Source organism: Bos indicus x Bos taurus, unplaced genomic scaffold, assembly GCF_003369695.1.
Source record: "Bos indicus x Bos taurus breed Angus x Brahman F1 hybrid unplaced genomic scaffold, Bos_hybrid_MaternalHap_v2.0 tig00003290_arrow_arrow_obj, whole genome shotgun sequence".
Classification (NCBI taxonomy): domain Eukaryota; kingdom Metazoa; phylum Chordata; class Mammalia; order Artiodactyla; family Bovidae; genus Bos; species Bos indicus x Bos taurus.
Genome location: NW_020867638.1, coordinates 11,323 through 23,828, shown reverse-complemented (window position 1 = coordinate 23,828; position 12,506 = coordinate 11,323). Strand labels below are relative to the sequence as shown.

The window sequence follows — 12,506 nt, the reverse complement described above, 5'->3', positions numbered from 1 at the left end:
ACTAGCCAGATTCATCAAGAAAAGAAAAGGAGAAAAATCAAATTAATAAAAATTAAAAATGAAAAAGGAAAGGTTACAATATACAATGCAGAAATACAAAGGATCATAAGAGAATATTATGAGCAACTATATGCTAATAAAATGGACAACCTAGAGGAAATGGACAGATAGTTAGAAACGATCAGCCTCCCAAGAGTGAACCAGGAAGAAATAGAAATTATGAACAACCCAATTACAAACACTGAAATTGAAATTGTGATTAAAAAAATCTCCCCCAAAACAAAAGCCCAGGGCCAGATGGCTTCACAAGGGAATTCTATCAAACATTCAGAGAAGAACGAATGCCTATTTTTCTGAAACTCTTCCAAAAAATTGCAGAGGAAGGAACACTTCCAAACTCATTCTACAAGGCCAAAATCACCCTGATACCAAAACCAGGAAAAGACAACAGGAAAAAAGAAAATTACAGGCCAATATTACTGATGAACATAGATGCAAAAATCCTCAACAAAATTCTAGCAAACAGAATCCAACAATACATTAAAACACTCATACACCATGATCAAGTCAGGTATATTCCAGGGATGTGAGGATTCTTCAATATATGCAAATCAATCAACATGATACAGCATATCAACAAATTCAAAGATTAAAAACCATATGATCATCTCAATAGATGCAGAAAAAGCCTTTGACAAAATACAGCATACTTTTATGATAAAAACGATTCAAAAAATGGGCACAGAAGGAACCTACCTCAACATAGTAAAGGCCATATATGGAAAGCCCACAGCAAACATTATTCTCAATGGCGAAAAACTAAAAGCTTTCCCTCTAAGATCAGGAACAAGACAAGGGTGTCCACTCTCATCATTATTATTCAACATAGTTTTGGAAGTCCTAGTTACAGCAATTAGAGAAGAAAAAGAAATAAAGGAAATCCAGATAGGAAAAGAAGAAGTAAAACTCTCACTGGTGCAGATGACATGATACAATACATAGAAAACTCAAAAGAAACTATCAGAAAATTACTAGAGCTAATCAGCAAATTCAGCAAAGTTGCAGGATACAAGGTCAAAACACAGAAATCACTCGCACTCCTATATGCTAACAATGCAAAATCAGAAAGATAAATTAAGGGATCAGTATCATTCACCATTGCAACAAAAAGAATAAAATATCTAGGAATAAACCTATCTAAGGAAACAAAATGCCTGTATATGGAAAACTATAAGATACTGATGAAAGAAATCAAAGATGACATAAACAGATGGAGAGATATTCCATGTTCCTGGGTGGGAATAATCAATATTGTGAAACGACTATACTACCAAATGCAATCTAGAGATTCAATGCCCTATGAAATTACCAACGGCTTTTTTCACAGAACTAGAACAAAAAATTTCACAATTCATATGGAAAGACAAAAGACCCTGAATAACCAAAGCAGTCTTGAGAAAGAAGAATGGAGCTGGAGCAGTTAACCTTCCTGACTTCAGACTATAATACAAAGCTGCAGTAATCAAAACACTATGGTACTGGCAGAAAAACAGACCAATGGAAAAAGATAGAGAACCCAGAGATAAACCCACACACCTATGGGTACCTTAGAATATACAGTGGGGCAAAGACAGCCTCTTCAATAAGTGGCGGTGGGAAAACTTGACAGCGATGTACAAAAGAGTGAAATTAGATCATTACCTAATGCCATACACAGAGATAAACTCAAAATGAATTAAAGACCTAAATGTAAGACCAGAAACTATTAAACTCTTAGAGAACATAGGCAGAACACTCGATGACATAAATCAAAGCAAGATCTTCTATGACCTACCTCTAGAGTAGTGGAAATAGAAACAAAAATAAACAATTGGGACCTAATTAAACTTAAAAGCTTTTGCACAACAAAGGAAACTACAAACAAGGTGAAAAGACAATCCTCAGAATGGGAGAAAATAATAGCAAGGGAAACAACTTGATAAAGAATTAATTTCCAAAATATACAAGCAGCTCATACAACTTAATACCTAAAAAAACAAACTACCCTATCAAAAAGTGGGAAAGGGGCCTAAAGAGACATTTCTCCAAAGAAGACATACAAATGGCTAACAAGCACATGAAAAGATGCTCAACATCACTCATTATCAGAGAAATGCAAATCAAAACTACAATGAGATACCACCTCACACCAGTCAGAATGGCCATCATCAAAAAGTCTACAAACAAATGCTGGAGAGCATGTGGAGAAAAGGGAATGCTCTTGCTTTGCTGGTGGGAATGTAAATTGATACAGCCACTATGGAAGAGGGTATGGAGACTCCTTAAAAAGCTAAGAATAAAACCACCATATGACTCAGGAATCCTGCCGGGAGCCACCATGGGAAGTCCCACCCATGACAAAGGTCATGTGGAGAGGACCTGACAGGCAAAGGCGGATCAGGACTCGAGGGATTCCCTGGATCTGCTCACGCATCTACCCTAAAACCAGAATCTGTCTGTCTTACTATTTTGTGCCTTTCACCAACTCTTCTGACATTAACAGGGGGCTATCCTCGACCACCTTTCTCTGGAAAAAGTCAACTTAAGGCTCTAATTAATAAGTCTCTTGGGCATGATAGGAGTGTTTCAATTCAAACCCCTCTGATGGCTTTCTAGCTTGCCTGGCAGGTTTATCCAGACTCTTGCAGCTATGCACATGATTGTTCATAGCCTCCCAATAGTGAGAGACATGGGAAGCCTAAAACATTCTAAAAATATAGAGCCTTTCGAAGAGTTAAAAACTATTAGAGTAGTGTTGGTGTAGGATTTCATTGTTGAGCTAATGCTTGCTGCCAAATGCCCATATCCCTTATCCATTGTGCACCTGGGAGTGCATTAATTAATGTGGTTGGAGTGTAAGAAAAACAAGTAGTAGCCTTGGAATTAACCACATCAGACCTTTGGGCTACTTGGTTCATTCTTTGTTGTAACTGACTGCTCCTTTGCTCCGTGAGAATGTAACTCTGTTTAGCACTTTCTGAGGCTGACATAGATTAGAAATATAAAGAAAAAAACACTTCAAGGGAACATAAGTTTTCTGGTTGAGCAGCCTTTATCAAAAAAGGGTCATAAAATGTCCACAAGGCCTCCAAGGCCAGAAGACAATGTACACAACATTGTTTGTGGGAAAGGTATGCAGAAAAAATCCTGGTTTCGATAAAGACAAAACAGATGTAATGTTTGGGTTGACTCTGCATGACTTTGTATCTTTCATTTCCCTCTATGTACAAGTCAAGGTATAAAAGTTCCTTTTGAAAATAAAGTTATGGACCTTGCTCACTGAAGCTTGGTCTCCCCGTGTCATTCTTTTTTTTCCTTTCTCTCTTTCTCTCTCTCTGTTCTTCTTTCAGGATGACTCCTTGTGGCACAGGGGCTCTCTGAGTTCACTTTTTTGCCTGGGCTTCTAAGACTCGATTGGGAAGGTGCCCTGTGTCTTCACCAGGGAGACAGTGTCCTGTGTCCTCACCCCACTGAGAGGGTGCCTGCAGCCTCCATGAACAAAGCAAGTTCCGTGCCAGGAGCTTTATTGGCTTTCTGTGTAAACCAAGGAAGATCAAGCCTCTTTCTCTGCCCTTTTACTTTCCTTATCGCCGATGCTGTCATCCTGAGGGTACCCCTGGATTCTGCTGGGGCTGGACCCCGGCAGAGTCCCACTCTTAGGCATATACCCTGAGGAGACCAAAACTGAAGAAGACCCATGTACCCCAATGTTCACTGCAGCTCTCTTTATAATAGCTAGAACATGGAAGCGACCTAGATGTCGACTGACACATGAATGGATAAAAAAGCTGGTACATATATACAATGGAATACTACTCAGCCATAAAAAGGAATGCATTTGAATCTGTTCTAATGAGGTGGATGAAACTAGAGCCAATTATATAGACTGAAGTAAGTCAGAAAGAGAGATATAAATATTGTATGCTGCTGCTGCTGCTGCTGTTAAGTCACTTCAGTCGTGTCTGACTCTGCGTGACCCCATAGATGGCAGCCCACCAGGCTCCCCCATCCCTGGGATTCTTCAGGCAAGAACACTGGAGTGGGTTGCCATTTCATTCTCCAATGCATGAAAATGAAAAGTGAAAGTGAAGTGGCTCAGTCATGTCCAACTCTAGCGACCCCATGGACTGCAGCCTACCAGGCTCCTCCATCCATGGGATTTTCTAGGCAAGATTACTGGAGTGGGGTGCCATTGCCTTCTCCTATCACAGACCCTAAAGGGTCAAGAAAATAAAATTATCCCCTGACAACAAATCAGTGTAATTCTGTGGATCAAGGGCACAACACTCCCCAAACTATCTGGACCTACCCCCTACTCCAGTGTTTTTATCTATGTCCTGAGAAATATTATTGGTACTTATTATATAGGGACCAAAGACACATGGCAAGAATCTGAGAACTCTATAGGCTTTATCCCAGGGTATTTGGCTCAATAACCCCAGAGATTTCTTCCAACCTGCCTGCTGCTAAAGTCTCTTCTGGATCATGGCTATGAATTAATCTATCATGTAGAAGTTTGCACTCACTAGCAAATGCATAGATCTGTTCTCAATTCCATTGGTATAATGCTGAATAAAACTCAGGAAGCAGAGTAGAGAGCAAATGACGCTTTATGGTTCCTTGGCCTCAAAGTCATCCCTTGTAGACGTAGAACACTTATCCAAGGTTAGAAAAACAGTTACTCCAATCACCAGCCTCATACTTCAAGGACAAACCAGGACTGTGGGCTCAGAGCTCACACTTGTGTCTACTCCTAGGCTTGTTTCCAGAGAACAGACACAACTGCTGCTGTTAGAGACTTACAACCAGTGCAGGTATCTGTTGCAGTGTGTTGTTGCCAGGATCTTTCAGCCAATGATCAAGCAGTTCCTTGTCTAGGTCTTCCTGCCCCGTTTTAGTCACATTCTGCAAAGAAGGCGAGACATCCCCAACTCACAGGGTGCCGACTGCTATCCCTTGTGAACTTTAAAGTCTGGCTCTGGAAAAGGAACACCAATCACAATGGTGTGTCTATCCAGAACCTATTTTCTATCATTTCTTCTTCAAAGAAATTTTGTGATGCTCCGTGAAGCTTGTGGGAAACATTGCTTAATCCCAGAAAGCTTTACTGAGCTCTATATTGTAAAGAGATGAAAATTTCCATCCATGTTCTAGTAAATGTATGTGAGATTTCAAAATAGGCTGTGGTTGTTCTGAGGACAGGAAATATTAGTAACATTGAGACAGAAAGCTAAACATCTTGAGCTTGGACATTGGAGCTCAGCATCCTGAAAATGTCCTTGGAATCATGCATCTGTCTCCATCTAGGCAGACATTTCTCAATGCATTGGTTCTTGATATAGTAACTGATGACAAGGATGGTATTCTCCTCATTCTCCTTGAACAATTGTCCTTAATCCTTATGCCCTCTGTGCCCAAGTTTGTAGGTGCTCTGCACCAAGGATGCAGACACTGAGAGAAAAGACAGAAGCGAAAGCAAACTATCTGGGGTGGAGAAGGGTGGAGGTGGATGATCCTGGCAGAAAAAGAGGAGTGAAGAGAAAAGAGCGTAAGGAATAGGGAAGGAAGAGTTAACCAGGGGTGGGAAATGGGAAAGCAGTGTTTAAGGAGGTACATGGAAAAGGTTTAGGCTATAAGGCTATGATTCCCTGAGTCCTTGACTGCATGCACTCAACAAAGGATTATAAAATCAGTTTATCGAAAGACAATGAAAATCTGTCATTTTTCTTCTCTTTTCTGTCGAACATCGATGGAAAACATGTTTCCTTTCCTTTATAGTCAGAAAGGACCACTGTTTCCAAATAAAGCAGCCCCCTCTTGTGACTGAATAAACAAACTGCAGAGCTTAACTCCCACCAGAAGTCAACCTTTTGAAAAATTCCTCATTTGAAAGGTAAAGATCCCTGGTGGCTCAGCCGGTAAAGAATCCGCCTGCAATGTAGGCAATGAGGGTTCGATCCCTGGATCAGGAATATCCTCTGGTAAAGGAAATGGCTGCCCACTCCAGTATTCTTGCCTGGGTAAATCCATGGACAGAGGAGCCTGTGGGCTACAGTCCATGGTGTCCCAAGAGCGGGACACGACTGAGAACACACACACCTCATAGTTGTACCACCTCTGTACTCAGCTGTGTTTTCTTAGTTCTATACCGCTCCACAAAAGATTTTAATTATTTTTGGCTCCTTTATTTTGTCATACCCCCATTATGATCCTCAGTTGTAGGCTTCTTTGTAGTTTTCCTTTTGTCTTTAACCTTCCCATATTTTAAGGTTATTCAGTGTTTATAAAGAGAGGTTGCTACATATAAAGCACTCAAGAGTTATCTGTTTTCTGAATGAGTAGATGAGCTGTTACTCATGAACTTAGTGAAAGAATTTATGCTGAGCAACTCTTGAAATTATTCTAAAAGCAATCTTTCAATCCAATGGAAGTCAAGTTAAACAAAAGACTCCAACAGGATAAACAGAGGGTTATATTTGTGGACAAAATTCAAGAACAGATAACAAACATCCCAACACTAGGATGGAGGAAAATTAAACTAATGATTTGGAAATAAATATCATGGTAATCACGCTTCATTCATTTAACAAATAATCATAAATATTCTTTGGGAGTCTCTCTTGGCAGATCACATGCACACACAAGTCAACACCCACTATTATTGAAAATATGGGAACAAATGAAAGAGAATTCATTTAAGCTATGTAAGAATATATTATTTTATTATATTAGCAAAAGGCAGAAGAAAACTAGCATGAACATTTTTTTTGTTGGTTTCTTTGACTTTATTTTTTAAAAGATTGTAGAAAACACTTCAAAGTGTCATTTTAAATAATATTGAAAACCAAAAATATATGGAGAATCTAAAAATAAGTTTTCTAGCCTATTGCCTCTTTTAATTTTAGATTATGTCTTGACCATATGAGATGAGGTTATCTTCCTTTGCTTGATGAAAACCAAAATTTATGTAATTAATTTACTTTCAAATAATCAAGAGAATTTCGGAGAAGCCAATGGCACCCCACTCCAGTACTCTTGCCTGGAAAATCCCATGGACAGAGGAGCCTGGTAGGCTATGGTCCATGGGGTTGTGAAGAGTCGGACGACTTCACTTTCATTTTTCACTTTCATGCATTGGAGAAGGAAATGGCAACCCACTCCAGTGTTCTTACCTGGAGAATCCCAGGGACGGGGGAGCCTAGTGGGCTGCCGTCTCTGGGGTTGCACAGAGTCGGACACGACTGAAGCAACTTAACAGCAGCAGCAGCAATCGAGAATTTGCTGAAAGATTAACGTCTCTTTTGTATGATGGGAGTTATGGGAGTAAGTATGATGAATACTCCCAACAATCCAAAAATAAAAGAGAAATTCCCAAATCTAATAAAGGGTATCATTGAAAATATCAAAGTCAATATTATTCCCTATAGGATTACAAACAAGACAGGTAGACTATCTACTTCTATTCACTGTCCTAATGGAGGGCATAGGATCAAACCAGGAAAGGAAATAAGATGTATTAAGTTTGAAAAGGAGAAGCAAAACTATTTTAATTTACAGATCACAAGTTTATACATGTAGAAAATACAAAGCACCTCTAAACAAACTGTAAGAACTAGAACATATTAGTGCATTGATACAGTCAGCAAACACAAAAATCAATTTTATTTCCAGATTCTAGCAAAAGCATTGGAAAATGCAATTAAGATGTCATTTATCAAATGCTTGGGAACTAATTTAATATAAGGTATGCAAGTCCTCTTCTTGATTCCTCTTTAGTAACTCTAGAATAGTTTTGATTTGGGAGGAAAAAAATCACAGATCATTTTAGGGAGATGAGAAATGTCCTCACTTCTGAGGTCTGGGGTAACTAACGCAAATCATGGCCTTGTACTCAGTGGTGACCAGTCCTTGCCACCTACAGACACTGATATCAGGAAAGACCATTTCCTAAGGCTGCTCAATGAAATAGTGTTTTCAAAACCCCAAACAAGAGGTTGGTACCATCCATTTGCCTGTTGAATTGAATCTGTTCTCATATTGACAGATATCTAGCTCTGTTCTGGCCATTTCAGAGCATAATTAATTCCCTGTATTCACATTTTTCTTAACCCAGTTAACCCTAGCTCTGGATTTGATGCTGGGTATTTAGGTCAATTAAAGGTAAAAAAGTTATATGAAATAAAAGATAAAATTGTTATATCTATAGCAAGTAGCCTTGCTTCCCAGGTGGCTCTATGGTAAAGAATCTGCCTGCCAACCAGGTGGATTATGTTTATTTACACATCACATGTTTGTACATGTAGAAAATACCCCTCAGTTGGGAAGATCCTCTAGAAATGGGAATGGCAACCCACTTCAGTATTCTTGCCTGGGAAGTCCCATTGATAGAGGAGCCTGGCAGGCTACAGTCCATGGGGTCACAAAGAGTTGGACATGATAGAGACTAAACAAGAGCAACAATGCATGTCCTCTACAAAAATCTTAACATTAATGAAAGAATGGGCCAAAGAACTAAATAGACATTTCTCCAAAGAAAACATACAGATGGCTAACAAACACATGAAAAGATGCTCAACATCACTCATTATCAGAGAAATGCAAATCAAAACCACTATGAGGTACCATTTCACACCAGTCATAATGGCTGCAATCCAAAAGTCTACAAATAATAAATGCTGGAGAGGGTGTGGAGAAAAGGGAACCCTCTTACACTGTTGGTGGGAATGCAAACTAGTACAGCCACTATGGAGAACAGTGTGGAGATTCCTTAAAAAACTGGAAATAGAACTGCCTTATGATCCAGCAATCCCACTGCTGGGCATACACATTGAGGAAACCAGAAGGGAAAGAGACACGTGTACCCCAATGTTCATTGCAGCACTGTTTATAATAGCCAGGACATGGAAGCCACCTAGATGTCCATCAGCAGATGAATGGATAAGAAAGCTGTGGTACATACACACAATGGAGTATTACTCAGCCATTAAAAAGAATACATTTGAATCAGTTCTAATGAGGTGGATGAAACTGGAGCCTATTATACAGAGTGAAGTAAGCCAGAAGGAAAAACATAAATACAGTATACTAACGCATATATATGGAATTTAGAAAGATGGTAACAATAACCCTGTATACAAGACAGCAAAAAAGACACTGATGTATAGAACAGTCTTTTGGACTCTGTGGGAGAGGGAGAGGGTGGGAAGATTTGGGAGAATGGCATTGAAATATGTATAATATCATATATGAAATGAGTCGCCAGTCCAGGTTTGATGCACGATACTGGATGCTTGGGGCTGGTGCAATGGGACGACCCAGAGGGATGGTATGGGGAGGGAGGAGGGAGGAGGGTTCAGGATGGGGAACACATGTATACCTGTGGTGGATTCATTTCGATACATGGCAAAACCAATACAATATTGTAAAGTTAAAAAATAAAATAAAATTTAAAAAAAAGAACAATCAACACACACACACACAAAGCCTTATGGGACAAGTTTTCAAATCTAGACAACTTTACACATGTTCTGTATGACTGACTTAAGGTCAAAAATTCAAGAGGAGAATGTATTCATAGAAAGTTACTCTGCACACCTGTTTTCAATGACATAGAAGGAGCCTTTATCTAGAATTAAATCTTCTGATCCAGACCACAACTTAAACAACCACAGGACTATCATTTCTTGTCTGGGGTCTGCGGGTGTGCATTTCAGCTGGGTCCTGCAGCAGGGGGGCTCTCTCTTATCAAGCTCTGGGTTTTTGTACAGCTTTTCCTATTACTTCAAGCACTGTGAGTTCCCAGAGAGCACAGAAATACTTTGCAGAATCTTCCAGCTGTAAGGATGAAATGATGAGGCTGATGGATTTATCTGCTTTCTGGAAGTTTACGGAATAGCGGCCATTCCTTGCATTACCATATCCTGAATACTGTTGAATAAGGTAAGTCATCTGTCCACTGGGAAGTTGCTTGTACCAAAAAAGGTAGTAAGTGCTCCAACTTGTTTCATATTGACAATTCAGGGTGACTGACTGCCCCATGTGGCTGGATATATCTGGCTGGTCTTGAGTAACTTTCTGGGCCACACCAGATGCTGTGGGGAAAACAATCAGAAAACAAAGATGAAGCAGTGAATAAAATAGTGTAGCAGTTATTTAGGATCCAAAGACAAAAAAAAAAAATGAGATCATAAGATGCTTGCTTTTCCCCAGTCCTCCTTTCCTCCCCAAGTCCCTGTGTGCACACCACACGCCTGTGTGCAGGCCTTTCACCCTGAACACTCGCACCCATGTTTGGAAGCCTCCCTACCAGAGAAGGCGATGGCCAGGAACACCCAGAGCAGACTGGAGAGCAGCATGAGGCATGGATTTCCCTGAACAAATATGCTTAGTTCTGCCTCAAGCTGAGAGCTCAGTGTTTTTGAGTGCCTGGCAACACATATACATACTACCCGGTACCTGTGTGACTCCCCGCAACAGGAAGTGGGGGTTGTCATGTTCATAGACCACGTGGTCTGTGCAGGCATGGGAAAAAGTCTGGCTCACCACAAAACTTTACTTTGTCTACTTGTTTTTCCCTGGTCATTGAATTAATCAGATCCTGAAAGAAGGCATGAAAACAGCAATCAGTATTAAAATTTGAGCGGAGGGGAACTGAATATTAAGCAAGTTGACATACATTAATAATTATTCAGCAAAAAGGTTTTTCCAGCTGATTTAAAATATAATTTACTATAGCCTATGAAATGTTCTGTTGTCTATTAACTGGTCATTTATTAGCCTACACTTACTTTTCTCCATCCAAAATCTAATGACTCTTTAAGAAAACTTGCAGATCTTAGGCTTCTTGGTTAATGCACATTTTATTCAAAATAATTATTGTATCTCTTTGTATTGAGTTCTAAGACTCTATTTAGGTTTTTCAATAAATAAAGTTACTTCACCATAAATGACAAAAAAATCAGTCCATTTGACTTTCAGAGTCTATTCAGTTTTAAATTTTGAATGAAATTATAACAGGAATGAAATATTCTTTTGAAATTTGAAATTAAGTCTTATTTATTAGACTTTGAGGAAGATCAGGATATTCAGTCCTGTTACCTCCACAAGTAGAATTACATTTATTAGACCATGTGTTCTGGAATTGTCCTGATGTCACATTTTCTATGTCATTGGTCCAAAGTGTTCAGTCTCACTTGTTAGTGGCTCATTATTTTTCTCTTTGTAAAATAAATTCAATATAAGTATGCCAGATCTTTCTGTGACATAATGCTGTAACGTTCTCCTACAAAAGTTGGTATCTACAGGTTTCAAACACTTTTTTGTTGTTTCAGTTGCTAAGTCGTGTCCAACTCTTTGTGACCCCATGGACTGCAGCAACCCAGGCTACACTGTACTTCAGTATCTCCCAAAGTTGCTCTAATTCATGTCCATTGAGTCAATGATGCTATCTAATCATCTCATCCTCTGCCTCTGCCTTCTCCTTTTGCCTTCAATCTTTCCCATCATCAAGGTCTTTTCCAATGAGTTGGCCCTTAGCATCAGGTGGCCAAAGTATTGGAGTTTCAGCTTTAGCATCAGTCCTTCCAGTGAGTATTCATGGTTGATTCCTATTAGGATTGACTGGTTTGTCCTCCGTGCAGTCCAAGGGACTCTCAAGAGTCTCCAGCCCCACAGTTCAAAAGCATCAATTCTTCAGCTTTCAGCCTTATTTATAGTCCAAGTCTTACACCGCACATGACTATTGGAAAAACCATAGCTTTGACTATACAGACCTTTGTCAGCAAAGTGATGTGTCTGCTTTTTAATATGTCATCTTAAGCTTCGTAGGTGGCACTAGTGGTTAAGAACTTGCCTGCAAATGCAGGAGACATAAGAGATGTGGGTTCAATCCCTGGGTCAGGAACATCCCCTGGAGGAGGGCATGGCAACTCATTCCAGTATTCTTGCCTGGGAAATCTCGTGGACAGAGGATCCTGGAGGACTACAGTTCATAGGGATGCAGAGCCAGACACAGCTGAAGCGACTTAGCCCACCTGAGTGACAGGCAGCTGATGTCCTGGTTTCTAATTGTTTACAAGGAAGCAGGAGAGACCACAAATGCCTAGAGCAGTCTTGGGAGCAGAATGATAATACATATATTATATGTATCATTTTATTATATATATCACATGTTTTTATATCCACCTTTTTATGCATAGCTGTGAAATTTATCCCATTTGTAGGTTCTTGTTCCTACCACTAAAATTAAGATACAGAATCATTCCATCACCCTAAGAAACTTACTTTGCAGACTATCCCCACCTCCACAACCCTTGAAAATCCCTGAAATCTGCTGATGTCCTTGTTTCCAATTATTTGTAACTAAGCAGAAGAGACCACAAAGGCCACAACAGCCTGAAGAGCAGCTTGATATTCTAAAATATATATGCCAATATAACAATTACATATACATACCAGGAAGTTGATAT

The 12,506-nt window shown here is 39.6% G+C and overlaps 1 gene segment (V, D, J or C); it reads right to left on the bottom strand.

The window, feature by feature from the left end:
- Positions 1-9,783: 9,783 nt before the first annotated feature.
- On the bottom strand, positions 9,784-10,438 carry LOC113888947. The segment is given in 2 exon segments: positions 9,784-10,130; positions 10,346-10,438. Coding segments are annotated over 2 exon segments (396 nt in total).
- Between the last annotated feature and the right edge of the window lie 2,068 nt (positions 10,439-12,506).